General features: G+C 41.9%; 1 protein-coding gene across 5 annotated transcripts in view; it reads right to left on the bottom strand.

Annotated features, from left to right (window-relative positions):
• LOC117210201 (ankyrin repeat domain-containing protein 50) overlaps nucleotides 1-14,896 on the bottom strand; it is a 219,860-nt gene that overhangs the window by 4,718 nt on the left and 200,246 nt on the right. For 4 of the 5 annotated variants that reach the window (XM_033452976.1, XM_033452980.1, XM_033452977.1 and 1 more), the window contains exons 5-10: nucleotides 4,718-5,607; nucleotides 3,947-4,480; nucleotides 2,999-3,773; nucleotides 2,523-2,696; nucleotides 1,164-1,334; nucleotides 574-885 (exon numbers count right to left, since the gene is read on the bottom strand). In XM_033452976.1, coding sequence (XP_033308867.1) covers nucleotides 574-885; nucleotides 1,164-1,334; nucleotides 2,523-2,696; nucleotides 2,999-3,773; nucleotides 3,947-4,480; nucleotides 4,718-5,043 — 2,292 coding nt within the window. In that variant the 5' untranslated portion in view covers nucleotides 5,044-5,607. The remainder of the gene's footprint in view (nucleotides 1-573; nucleotides 886-1,163; nucleotides 1,335-2,522; nucleotides 2,697-2,998; nucleotides 3,774-3,946; nucleotides 4,481-4,717; nucleotides 5,608-14,896) is intronic. The other variant, XM_033452979.1, reaches the window with a different exon arrangement.

Here is a 14,896-nt window from a genome sequence, read left to right as displayed (position 1 = left end):
AATTTTTAATTTTCATGCTTCAACTGACTGTTACTTGTGCATTTTAGTGCTGAGCGTTACTAGGATCTCTTAATAGGAATTTTAGATCTCTCTTTTTATCACCCTATATATATATATATATATATATATATATATATATATATATAGTGTATAAAGATCATCATAAAACGTTAAAAGTCTTTCAGTTCGCGGGGGATGGGATTGGACATAAAAATTCGAATGCAGCCAGCTTAAAGACATCAGCACTAAAATGATTAAGGATTTCTAATGTCTGCATAAAATCAATCGATTAATCAGATCGCATTTACGATCTTCTTAAACTTTAACTACCTTATACAATACTAAAAAAAAAAAAAAAAGAAACAAAGAACAATAGTGTGATACGATAATGGAATGATATCAAACAAACTAAAATTTCGTTGTTAGTACGTATGAAAAGAAACAATATTCGTGTTCCAGCAGTGTTTTGTGCAACGATAGATCTTGCAAGTATCTCGTTCTTGCTTGTCCCATAACATCATTGTCTTTCTTTATCTTTCGACAGCCGTGAAAACGAGGGGAACGGAAACTAACTTTTGCATAGCCATGATTGGAGGGTACACATAGGGCAGCTACGCTGAGGGCAGTCCTTCCGTCGTTATCAGCGTGATCGATCTCCGCGCCGAAGTCTAGAAGGTGTTCGACGATCTCGCTGTGACCCATGTAGGCAGCGGCAATTAAGGCGGTTCTACCCTCGTCATCGGTTCTGTTGACGTCGGCGCCGTGCTGCAGAAGCGCTTTAACGATGTCCTCGTGGCCACCCCATGCGGCTGCTCTGAGCGCGGTTCGTTGATCCCAATCGGCGCAATCCACCATTGCCCCGTGCTCCAGCAGCATTTCGACTACCTATATTTTTATTTCACCGTTTATATTCCTCCACTGACTTGCCCCTTTTATTATCATACTTCAATACTTGCAATCCTCATTAAGATATTCAGATATATTAATCGACTGTTACTGTGTATTGTTTGACTGTTAACACGTGCTGCAATCAAATGTTATTTCGTCTGTTAAACGTGTATCAACAACGACTATATTTTTGACTGTATGGAAGGATGATGATGACATTGTTAAGGATAGATGATTCGATGTCTCGAGTTCTGTTGTTTTGTTTTAACGATTACCTCAGTATGTCCACCCCAGGCAGCAGCTCTCAGGGCTGTCCATCCGTCGCAGTCAGCGTGATCCGCACAGGCCCCTGAAGCCAGCAAAACTCGTACTACGTCTGCATAACCGTGTCTCGCTGCCAGATTTAAGGGTGTTTGACCGTGACGATCGGTGGCTTCCAGTTTTGCCTGCGTGATTAGAAAATATGCAACATGTAACATGGTATTAAACACGGTTTGCTAATCTGCTTTGCTAATTTTCGGATTTGCGATTTTTTCGTAGCTGGGAAATGTTTTTTATTATTTTTACTCTATTAATTAAATACATATTGAGTTGGTAAGTTTTATTAAACAAATTTTTATATAGAAGCCTGTGGTTATTACTTTTTATTATGTATTTATTTAAAGATTCTAGCACTAATTATAAATATAAATTAAAAAATTATATACCTGAAAATTTATTTTATTTATCTTATTAAATACTCTCTTGTGTAGGAGGAGGACGATAATCTCATTATCATAAAAAAGTATCGCAACCCAAAAAGTGTAGGGAAACACCGGTATAAAGGGTTTAATTTATGTGAATCTACTTTTCTACAGAGTGACTGTCGAAATTTTCCAAACTATATACCAATTTTGGTTCATATAATATGTTAATAAAAATTGTATTTTATGAGCCCAGGTACAAATTGTGTACCTTTCCCTTTATTTTCAGAAAGTCGTTATTTCAACAATATAATGAGATTACACCGTAGTTAGGAACTTTTGACAAGCGTTGTATTTATGATAATTGCTGCAACTAATAAGGGAAGATCGTAAACCGGTACAGTTGCGGTTAATGTTTTATGATTCGTTTATGCTTCTTCCTTATTACATTGTAAGCTTGGTTTCCCTTAAATACTGCTCTTTATGATGTCCACTTACAATTATTACGGTATAAATGCTAGTATACATACGTTAGGGAAGTGAATATAATTGTCAAACATGATTAATTATTAATTATATATTATAAAATGCTTATCCAATTTCATATTATTATGCGAATGTTACTAAACGGACAAAGATTTCTTTCACCCACTATATATCATAATGATTATTTTATTTTATGCTTGTATCTTTGCATATTTATACATTTTTACATTGAAATTACCACAAATGCGTAAATATCCACAGTTTAATTAAAATTTCCATAGAAAATCCATTTGTGTGTTCTAAAATTGTACGTACTATGGTTTAGACTGTACAGAACATTAAGAAAATTTTTCTTTTGTAAATATTTTTCTGTAAGTTTATAATTCTTCGTTCGGCATGTGAAAAACGCATTGTTGGTATAAATCAAGACGCAGCTTTTTAAAAATGGGAGAGGTTGATCCTTACCTGAGGACATGTCGTCAGAGCCAACTCCAGCAGAGATGCATTACCGTCTGCAGCAAGCGTGTGCAGCACTGTTTGTCCGCAAGAATCAGCTTGATTGATGTCCCCGCTTTCGCCGAGCAGTTCCGTTAATGGCTCGCTGGGAGATTCATCCATAGGGCTTACGTCTTGCGAGACCTGTAATAAACATTACAGTTATACGAATTCTATTTTTAGCTTTAGTCCTTGCGCAATCGTGAATTGCTTTTGTCTATGACATATAAATAAGAAGAAGCTTACTACTTATCCTAAAACTGTCGTTTAACAAAATTAATAATTTCAAATCGTTGTCCGCTCCTTGTCAGATAAACATCTTCATTCTCTTAATTGCTAGAGTCTAAGTTTAATCGACAGATCAATTTACTCAAAAAGAACAGCAACAAGTATTTGCTTTTAAAATTTCAGTTTCCCAATAAACGCAAGCTTTCGAAATTAATTACTTGACTAGAAGAGACAGCATCCTTGCTGGTATCGTCCTCGACGACCTTTTCCGAGGGCTTGGCACCCGCATCGATCAACAGTTTCAACAGCTTCACTTCCTGCCTGGGCCAGAGGATGCACTCTGAGCTGTCCAGGTAGCAATCTTCTATCGGTGCTCCGCTGCCTATCATCCAGAGTACTTGAAGCGTGTGCACGTCCAGGTTACAATTTGTGGTAGCGACGTTCGTTATGGACCGTTGCAGGTGTTGTCCAAGCACGCAGATCTCATCGGCGTTCAATTCCGGTCCGCGAAGGGTGTAATAAGCGGCCAGCATCGCGTGACCTTCCACAGCGGAGCACAAATACTTCTGCGTGCAGTGTTTCACGTCCAGCAACCATTCTGCGAAGCTATGATGGAATAACATCAACGCTCCTGCACGAGAAACAGAGATGACTCTGCGTAGAAGGTGGAGACGTCGATTGAAGTCTTCTATGGTGATGTTGGTGCACGCAGTTTTCACGCATTTGTAGAGTATCTCCTGGGTGATGGGTAGTTTTGCGGCTAAGATCACGTTCAATAGAGGTTGGACTTTGACAAATTGCTTTCGACTGAAGAGCCTTTGACACAGCCATAGGTAGAGACCGTTCAAGGTGCATGGTATCTCGCGAACCTCGCGTAGAACGATGAAGTTCTCTGCTACTCCGTCGAGAACTTTTTCTATATAGAGGAAACAGCCGTTGCTCTTGATGTGCAGCTGGTTCAGCATATCGGCTGTGTCGGGCGTGATGTGCTGCCTGGATGAATGAAAATTAACTCGTATTTAGCGACTGTAATTACAGGTGTTGGCTTTTAGTTATCAGTTTATACGCTACAAACGACTATGGAAGCTTGGTATTGAAAAGACCAATCAAAAGTTCCAATAATTTCAACAAATACGGGTGTCGATGCGATATCAACAAATACACACCTGATCGCCTCTTCTTGATCCAACCGTGCCAGGATATACTGTTGGATGTCTCTCATCACCAAGGGCTTCCTTAGATCGTCTAAAGGGATCTTCCGGAAGCCGCTGAACATCCGTGAGAGGGGTCTGCTCTGACGTCGAGCAGTACAAACCAGAAGTAGCCATTGAGGGAATAGGTGATGATGATTACCCAATAATTCAGCGATCGTCCTACTGACGTTATCATTCTCTCTTCTCGAGTCTCTGGTGCCAGTTTGAGGAAAATCCAGAGTCTGTCTCTCGTCGATCGAGTCGACTAATAGGAACAGACAACATTTTGGTGGCTCTAACTCCAATAGAGGGAACAGCAGTGCTTTCTTTAAAGCGTCATCGGGATCTCTGTCGAGGACATCCGGTTGCAAAGCAGCTTGTATCTCTGGATCGGTTCGAAGCTTCTCCGCGTAGGCTTCTGCTACCATTTCCCTCGATGTCAATGGCACTGTGGTGGCATTGCTGGTTGTCGTCGCGCTGCCTGGTATCGGTGAGCTCGAAGACACTCTGCGGAATGTTCAAAGAAAATCATTTGTAAAAATCATCGTTTTAATATAGTAATATTAGACTCATCGTTTGGAATTAATGGAAATTGTGGAATATATTTTCCAACCATGTAAATTCTACCTTTACTTATCTGTATAACTGAGATAATTTTCACCTGATCGAAGCGTAATTCTAGCGTATAATATAAGTATAGTATTGTAAGATTAAGTTACGAATCTCTGTATAACAGTCACTGACCTATGAATCTCGTCCGAACCAGGTTGCAGAAGCTGAGCAACCAGAGACCTCACGAATTGAGCTGGTGACAACGAAGCCTCGCTTCTAGCCTGACAAAAGTGCCTGGCTAACAATCTCTTGTTTAAGAATCTCTGATGTCTAGCATTGGCACCAGCCGATGGCCAGGCTAATTCTGCACTGAGCGCGGTCTTTCCACTTCCTGAGCCACCAATGACCAAAACGCCACACGTCTTCGAGGTTGGCCTCTGTTCCAAGTAGTGGGACAGTTTGATGAACGCCCATTCGCGGCAGAAAAACCGCTTCTTCTCTATCACTGGTGCAGCCATTCTCTTGCAATAATTCTTCCCGTTTATAGTTAGTCGAACGATCGGTAATTAATCTTTCGTTGCACGGTGTTCTTTCAATGGACCTTCTCTGCGATGTCTACGTTTCTACTAAACACAATTCTGTCGATTTGAAGCAACTTGTGCGTCTAGATAGGAAACAAAGAGAGGCCGTGTCACCGATGAAGTACGTCTTTAGAATTGCCTAGGCTAATTGCGTTGGTTTATATCTCGTGTTCAGGTATATCAATTCTTCAGGATACTTCTTCAAACAGCGAACCGAAGAGAATGTTACAGTTTTTCTCGTGTTTCGTTGGTCGACGATGGTATTTATTTATTTGTCGTGTCCTTAATCGTGGTTCTTGGTGCAGATTGCAAGAGTAATTGAAACAGGTGACAGTTTAGATTGGCTGTGGTGCGCCACTACGGTTCATCTCGCTGTACTCTGACGAGGGAACATTGGTCGGAGCCCCAGGGGGCTCTGAGGCTTCCTCGGCCTCCATTCAGCCTTCTCATCGCCTCGTCGCGGACGAGCACCGCGCTTCGTATCGCTGCATTCTACGACACCTGAAACAAGGAAAATGGACACGTGGTTTACGTGGATCTCAAAGTTATTTTACCCATGCGTAGTTATTCTATGGTTACTTCGCGTTTCTACGTCTCTTACGTCTCCGCGTGTTTTTCAAAAGAAGCTCATCGTCCCCGAGACTACTACCGTCGCTAATTAAAGAGAATTCGATTATTCCCCTCGACACTTGTTTGCATTGGAATTATGTCGTTTCGAGGCGACCCTCGACCTACACCGGAAGTACCATTGCATCTTAATGGATGGCAACGTCTGAATACCGTAGTTCCCTTTTTTCTATTTTTCTGTCTCTTGACTTCTCGTGATTGGATTCGACGTTAAAATTCCATAAAAATCGATTTGATTAGCTTTAATTAAATTGGAAATTTCTTCGTGGATCGAGGCCCCGACAGCTACCACAGAGAAAGGACATGTTATTCCCCCTTTGTGCTATAATTATCGAAATTACAAGTTAACCACGTACCTACCAAATTCAGAGACTTTTAACGCTGCCGTGTTACGATTATTTCCACGTACCGCGTATAATTGATATAATCGTTCGATGATTACTACTGTTCGCGCAGAACCGCGAATTTTCAGTCCCATAAATATAATACGAAACATCTTGTTGTTATCACTTTCTCCACGATAATTCGCTTAAGCTTATGAAAGAGCGATTTTCATTTCCATTTATCGTAGTTCGTACGAGTGTAAAAGCGGCCGCGTATAGAAAGTAAATTAGCTCGTGGAAAGAAAGAAGAAACAGCGTGGCAAAAGATCGTATCGTGCGTGCAAAACGGAGGAAAAGTCTCGCCAATTCCAACTGCGAACGCATTGTTCAATTGGAATATCGAAATAATTCACGATATTGTAAATTAAGCGTGTTTTCGCTTCATTCAGAAGCATCCGCCGTTCGAGTTTTCCCGGGGTTCAGTCTCAACAAGCGCAAATACGCGGCGGGTAATAATTAGAAAAGTCAGACGCCGAGGTATCTCCTTCTCATTAGTGGAACTAGTTTGTCATTGGCTCTGCGCGTTTACGTTCGTCTCGAGCGTACTCCCGTAATTTTAACCCACCTGTCTCCCGCGAACAGACAATTATCACGGTCGTTTAATACGAATTTCAGATCGTTCACCGTGCAACGAACAACACCGGAATGAGGCTTTTCACTACCTGCGACAGAATCTCTCTCTCTCTCTCGCTCTTTCTCTCGTCGTATTTCATTCGATAAACTGCTATAGCTAGAAACAGAGTCGTTTGTTATGCCACTCGCAAGTTTGAACGGCGAACAATACAATACATGGAGATTGCTTTCGAAACATTTATTTTTCATATGTAATATGTATCTCTCTCTGTCTCTCTTTTCGAATACTAAGAGGTGATTATACGAAACAATGGAATAGAAGGAATTGTAGGAATTTCTTTTGGGCAACGAAGCTTCAGACGAGCTTAAGAATAACAGAAATTGGTAGAACAGTGGAATAATAGAAATAATTTTGATAGCGTTTTCCGATTAATAAATTTTAAAACATCGAAGAAGAATAGCAAATATTATAGCATCGAAGAAGAATTAGCAAAAAGATAACGAAACGAGGGAGATTTCAGTCGTCTCTTGGAGAGAGTATATTTTAAGGGGAACTTTCTATCGATATTTTTAACGAGCGATTGAATTTTGTTTGTTAACGGTGTGTGGAAGAACCGAGTATATGTGTATGTGTGTGTTAAACGTATCGAGATATATATCGATTAAAGAAATTGAGGGATTAACGATGAAAGATTAGGAAAGCTTGAGGAAAAAATTATCCAACAAGTTCGCGCGTGATTCTAAAATGTTTCACGCGATATCTGTTTTCGATGATTATATATTCAGAGAATCAGGCGTAGAATTGACGAACCACGATGGATCTTTGGCGTGGCGGTTTTAATGTTATCAAATGGTCGTTTATAAGCGGGCTTCTGGAAAATTTAATATTAGAACCGGGGGTATGTGGTGGAAAGTAATTCTCATTGTTGCTTGCTTGCTCGCTGTTGCTGCTGCTGCGGTTCTTCGAACGTTCCGCAGCGGACTTCCGGCGGCGAAATGAGGTCGTATCTTTCGTGGATGCGAGTCGACGCGTGACTGGTTACCGCAGGCTTTTCAAAGCATCTGCGTAACGTCTATCGAGATGCTTGTTCTCCCAAAGGAGAACTGTCGTCCCTGATTTACTCCCCCGGAACAACATCTGTGTTTTGTAATTCGCAATTAATCAGTTACGTTTGACTAACTAGCACGTATTTTTCCATTCTCTCAAGTGGAATATCGCGGAATTAGAATCGTGAAATTACTCTATGATTGTTACATCGATACACCTTTTCCAGGATTTCAAATTACCAGGCGGATATTACGTTCTGTAGAGGATAGGATCTTATCAGATATCACGAAATACAGACTACTGCTTGTGAGCAATTTATTTAACATAAATATATTGTCTATAAAATTGATTTGATACTCATGAAACTCATGATACTCCGAAACAAAACAACAACAGGATTTGAATTTGTCCTGCTCGCGTGCAGCTACAGTTCTATCCCTTTGACGGTGTAGCGAAGTGGCGAGGAATTCAGAACGAACGACTCAAAGAACGAACCTCACTCGTCGCATATAGGAAACTACGTACTTTCGACTTTTCGTTCATACCCAGTTGCCCAGTTATAACTGACGAGTCTACGCTGCAAGTACCTTAAGACGTGCACTTCTATCGCGAAGAACACACGAATATCTTCAGATTCCCTTCACCTCGTTCTCCGAGAAACTGAGCTAGGAGATATTGCTTCAAATTTTAGCTACTCGTAAAGAAGGACACGGTGTACACATAGTTAAAATTTGAGGAAGCCTAGCGGTACCGATGTCGAGATATTGCGCCCCAAAGTAAGACCATGTTACGCCAGAACTGTGCAACGTATACATTGTTTATTTATCTTATCTTTGGCTTTGTTCGTATTTATGATTTATCGGAAAATTGCATAAGAAACTATCGATCTCTGCTGCTATAAATTTCTCGAAAAAAGCGCTACGAGAACGAGGAGCCTAGCAACCGGGTCCAGAACGACCGATTACGGGACTTGGTGTCGATAGTCCGCGCGTTAAAGGATCTCGCTATCGAAGACAGACGATCGACAAAACCCTCCGATCCTTCGTAACAGCTTCCGTTTGCCCGAGAATCACGCGCACCGATACGAACAAATCAAACGTCTCGTTGGACGCGGGATGCATCGAAGATTTACTGCCTGACCATGCAGGCTACGCTGGCGGTTTTCGGGCTTATCGCGTTTGTCGCGTCACTGATAGCGAATTTTCGAAATACCCTGGGATAGCGGCGATCGCGAACCCGGACCAGCCTCAACTATCAACTGCGCCGATAAACCTTGACGCGAACGAGCCATTGTCGGCGTTTCCCTTGCTGTTCGTTTTTATCTCTAAACAATGTCGCAGCGCGTTGCGTTGTCTCGAGGATATCGTGGTCGACAAATTAACGCTAACAAATTTCCAGGCTGATCACGAGCTGATTCGATGGGAAAAATTGAACGCGCAGTTAATTTATTCGACATTTTGCGGATCGTTGGCGATGGAAGACGCCAAAGTGGCGCGTGTTGAGTGGAAAATTACCGCTCGACAACATTTTCTTTTTAATCAGTCAGCTGTTGAAATCTCTTGGAAATGCGTCGCGGGAAGTAAACGATGACGAGTATACTGGTCGAACGTAGAGTACGTGTAGCTGTTATAATTAACAGTAGAATTAAGTTGCAACGAAACGACCGTTTTACTTTGTAATTTTATTAGCGACAGAAAATTCCTCGCGAGGAACAGCTAACTGGTTAAGCTTCCGCAATGTTTCGGGAAATTTTCGAAACACCGGCCGTGGAAATGGAAAGACGACGTTCTTTTATGACATTTGAAACGTTTGTTGCGTATCGGAAATAATCCATTTGCGTTCTCAATGCTTCGTACGTAGCAATATGAAATTCTAATATTTCTCTATATATTTCTAACATTAACTCTGCTTCAAGTTGCTGGAAATTGAAAACTGAGAGCGAAGTACGAACACTGTTCTACTATATGCAGGAAGCAAAGGAAGTTAAGACGTTTCGCAGAAACGAAGAAAACAAACTCGTCGATTCGAGATCTCATCGTCGCTTGCATATCCAAGTAGTACGGTAAATAAGCGTAGCGATTGTCGTTTAATTTGTTTGTCTTATAGCACGCTGAGTAAATAAGCCTAACGCTAGAAGAAAGTACTATAAAAAGTAGATATAAGAAAAAGTCGAATATAAATATAAAGTAATCAAAATACAGACGTATCTTTTCCTACATAAAGTTTAGCTTTATAACTGACAAATTGCGATAGGAGATATCTTAAATTGCCACAATGAACACATATATACTTGCGCATCTACAAATCTACACAAATCTACTCTGAGTAATTAAAAACGTTCCAAAGCTGAAACGTTTCTTTACTTTCGACCGAATCGTCGCTTTCTATCATCGGAAAATTTCTTAGATTTATGGAAACTCGCCTTCTTTCGCTTCCTATCTTCCTCTCTTGTTGTAGCGAAAACCATAAGATGTAGCGTTAGAATCGCAACGAGATATATCGTTATACATAAATAGCCAACAGACGATTCCGCTAAAGGATCTGTGCGTTTTTGATCGGTTGGGTCGAAGAAAATTGTACGTTGAGGGATCGAAACAGCCGTTCGACGATCGCATTATACTAAGAAGACCTCGCTTCGATCGTCGCGGATTCAGCTTCGCGCTATTTAAAATTCATACAAAGCGAAGTGATGCCAGGCTTGACCCACTTAGAGGCTGGTGAACATCGCCACCCTCCGTATTTGGTCAGGAACGAGAGTCTAGCCAACGATGTTCATTAAATTCACGACGGATAGACAACGACGTCGACCTCGGGGACCAGATCTCACTCGTTGTTCCGTCGTTGGCGTATCGTAGCTTATCATCATCTGACACGAATAACTCGAACGTTATCCCAGATTCGATTTTCCGATACGTCGATCGCGTCCCTCGGCGAAACATCGAAGGCTCTTCTCCGCGATTCGCCAAGGTTTCTAGCCATTTGTCACGGTTCTCCCTCTCCGTGGCAGATCCTTCTACGCGAAAAGAACGTTCCGCGAAAGATACGCGTGTTACAAGGCTGCCGCACAGTCAGCAGAGCTAGGTATTTAACAAACAAATTCGTCATAAAGTTATAAATTCCTCAAGAGATTCAGAATGCGTTTGCTCGGGAAGTGCAGAGTTCCTGGAATCGTAGGCGCAGGTTTTGATCAAAATATCCGAGAAATGACGGTAGAAGGACGCGGCGATGCAAGTCTTAACGCGTTTATGGGAAATTGGAAGGGGAAAGAGGGCTGAAGATATGCAAAAGTATAGTATGTATTATATAAACGTACAAAAGCGTATAGAAATGGATATTCAAAGTGTTGGTACACGTTGGAATATTTAATAAGCCAGGCAAAATGCTGTTTCTTTAGTTGCGTTCGTCAAAGAATGTAAATCTCCATGGATATCGCCAGTCTAATTAATTAACAACGATCGGAGGAGAATTGGAGATTTGTATAGGAAGATATGGTGGAATAGACAAAAGACGATGATCGCAATGGGAGCCGAGAGATCGGGTGCCTTCTAATTACGTTTCTGAAGCTGTTTGTTCGAAAGCAGCTCGAGGGAGAAGAGGAACAATCGATCGTCGCGGAAGAAACCGAGGGAAAACACGCTTTCGCGTTTTCGCGCAACTCTCACGGCCGACGTGAGACAGATTTACGGTAATTAAAACGTGGCGAATGCAAGGAAACTCCGGCAGGATTGGCTAACGGATGATCGCGGATTAACTCCACGGAATCATGAGAAATCAGCAATGTATTTTGTCCAACAGTCTGTTCGGTTTCGAAAGGTAAATCGTGCGAGCAATCCATTTTGTCGAGGATCTTCATCTATCGCTGCTGATATTCTGTACCAATGAGGCAGGCAGCACCATGAGTTTTCGACTTGAAGTTGTTCGATGGAAATTAATTCTTGCACTCTGTCGTACGTTTGGATTAATAATATGATATTAATATAAATTTTACAAGCCAGCGAGAAATTCTGTTTAATTCTACGATCTATTTGCAGAACAAATATTTTCAGAGAAATTTTACAGGTCGCAAGCTGCCGATTTGTAATACCAATAACTTGTTCTTAACTCTTCGATCTGCTCGTGAAACAAACCTTTATTTGCGTCCTATTTTCTTTATTCGTTTTTTACGAACATAAGAATCAGCATAAAAATTCGTAGTCCGATTGCTAGTTAGCAAACTATTGCGCAAGAGGAACTTGAAAATTCGTGTCCGACTCTATCTACACCCACGTTTCTCCACTGATCCTTACGAGATTCCCTAGCCCACGATGAATATTGTTTCAACGAAGATCAAACTCGTCGAACTGTCGCTTCGAAATATCGTTTGTCGTAAGATTAGGTACCTAAGCAAGGAAAAAGGAAGGAAAAATATGCAAACGAAGCTGCGTTAACCCAGTGTAAGGTTAAACTTGTGCTATCCAAGGTGTGGCGGTAGTTCTGCACGTATTACGGTCTTAACGCGGACAAATTGGATTTGTCGTTAGTCGAGATTAGAGTAATCTACTTAGAAAGAGATGTAAATCATGCTATTACGACTGATCTCCTCCGTTATGATTCATTGTTACGCAGAGTCGAATTGCTATAGGATTATTTTAGTTTCAATATCAGAACGATTTGTCACACCGTAGTGTCGACAGATCGAACTATCTTTTATCCGCAGTTTCGCATAATCAGATCGAGTCGACGTGAAAATCCACCACGTGCAACCTGCTCCCGTTGCAGTGATGATCTTTGGCGAGAAATTAGCGAAGAATTTAGACAGCTTAATGGAATTTGATCGAACTGTATATTGTACGCATTAGTCGTTCGATCTAGGCCAGCCAACGATCGAGGGAAACCCTATGCTCAAGTGTACTTGATAAATTTTCAAACTCGATTTTCCCCAAAGCTAAACCTTAAATGACAAAAATGTTGTTCCACATCTCGTTCCTATTTTTTCATAAGGAATCACCTCGTGGCCGCTTGTACGCGTTATTCGGCCGCACCCCGTATATCTGTCAGGACTTCAATTGGCGTGGCATTCACAACGCTATACAATCAGATTGAATCGGCGCGAAAAACCACGCGCAATCTACTCCCACCACCCTCGAACCGGTAATTAACCGGTGCATTATACTAACTAGGAACGCGCGAACGCGTGAAATACAATGGGGCGGTGCAGGACAAGCGGCAAACGAGACGTCGACCATTCGAATTCATAGCGAGCAGGAAGGCCGAGTAATTAGGTGACCCGACTCTCAAACGTCGACGTCATTATCCGTGCAAATCGTACGTTGCAGTGGGAGGAAGGGGGTACAGGCTGAGGATACACTCTCTCTCGTACGCGATTCATAATTATCGTGGACCCTTCTTTCTCCTCGCCTATTCGCCTCCTCTCTCTCTCTCTCTCTCTCTCTCTCTCTCTCTCCAACGTTCGTCTCTTGTTTGTTTTTTTTTCTTCTTTTCCCCTTTCTTCCCATGTTTGGTGGCGCGACACGTGAATCGAGTCGGCGAATTAACCAGACTGCCGTCGTAATTAAAGCAATTTGTCGGGTAACACGGCGGCGATGCGAATCGCCGGGGCGACAAATTCAAGATGCCTGTCGACGATGGTCGATTTTGTTGATAACGAGGAAAGGAGAGAGGGCAGCGTCCTTTGTCGAGACTCTGCCCTCCTACGCGTTGAAACTGACTGCGACGCATCGACACTTGGATTCGCATCGGTTTCACATTGTCGGCATTTAAAACGATTTCTCTCGGTTCGTCGCGCGTAGCGTTGTGCTGTCGATCGCTTGGAATCGCGTCGACTATATGCGAACTGCCGAAAGTCTTGGGAGTCGTGAAAGCGTCGGATATTTGTGTCGAAGATCTAAGCGGTGGAAAGCACAAGTCTCGAAAGCTTAGCGCGCGTAGTCGATGTTTCGCGAGCATTTAGAACGCTTTAATCCAAACAACGTCGATATGGCGCGAAATATGGGAGAAAATATAAGGAAGTTGGAGGTATCAGTGGTAGAGGAATTCACCGCGAACCGCTTCCAAGATTCACAAGGCTTAGGAAGGCTTACTAGGTTGCCAAGAGTTCGATCGAATATAGACAATTTCTACAAGCATCGAATCGTTTCGAAACTGAGTTTCGAGTGTCCTTTTTGCATGCGCTATGTGTACCAAATTATGCGAAATTTACAACACAAGCAGTTTTCGAATAAATGTGTACGACGTTAAACTATGTTCGTCTTAGATTTTGCGTTCGAATGAGTTGCAGTTGGATGATGTTCGGACGATGGAATCTCGTTGAGAAAAATCCGAGCGTTCGATGGACCGTGTTGTCTTAAATAAGTTTGAATTTTGATCTGCGGCTTGGGCCACGCGAGAAAGAATAAGGAAATTCCATTTTCTAATTGTTGCGAATTATCGACTAAAGAGCAACCGGTCAGGTGAAACCGATCGGTCGATATCGCGTACCTCGAATGACTTAACGCTCAAGGCGAAGGAGGTTTAATAGATCGAGTGTTAGAGTAATCTAGCACTGTATTTGCACTTGTTGTATAAAAGTAACGTTTGATGCTATGAACACGGCGGTGGTAAGATCCTGTTGAGAGCGAAGTATTTCACCCGCACGGTACGATGTCTGACGATGAACTGTCCTCCTGCGTTGCCGATTCTCCCTACCAGCCGTTGGGTTTCGTCTGTTCTTCGTGTCCTTCCGGCTGGTCCTTCCCGGGGTTTTTACCTGACCTCGGAGTTATTACGTTTACAACTGGGGGAGGACATGTAATTCGAAATTTTCTAAAGAAGGGGATGGGCCTGTTCGTGCTATAAACGAACGATGGTACCCCGCTGGGGGTAGCCACCCACGTGATAATCAAACAGCCAAAAAATTCTACCAAATGTCCAAATCGGACAAATTGTGAACGTAAACAACTAAATAAAAAAAAAAAAAAAAAATAAACGAACGGCGACTCAAAATTCCGAACAATACTAGAAGATGAGTAATTTTAAAAGTACAATTTCATTAATTACAAGAGAAACAATTTCATTAATTACAAGCGTAATTCTGCGAAAACTCTCTTAATTTTCTCGATAATAAAAATAACAATATGTTATTCGATCGATGCCGCATCGATCACGATGAACTGTTTCCGTA

The sequence above is a fragment of the Bombus bifarius genome, unplaced genomic scaffold (assembly GCF_011952205.1).
Source record: "Bombus bifarius isolate JDL3187 unplaced genomic scaffold, Bbif_JDL3187 scf7180000008199, whole genome shotgun sequence".
Lineage (NCBI taxonomy): Eukaryota > Metazoa > Arthropoda > Insecta > Hymenoptera > Apidae > Bombus > Bombus bifarius.
This window is presented reverse-complemented; position numbering and strand designations above follow the sequence as displayed.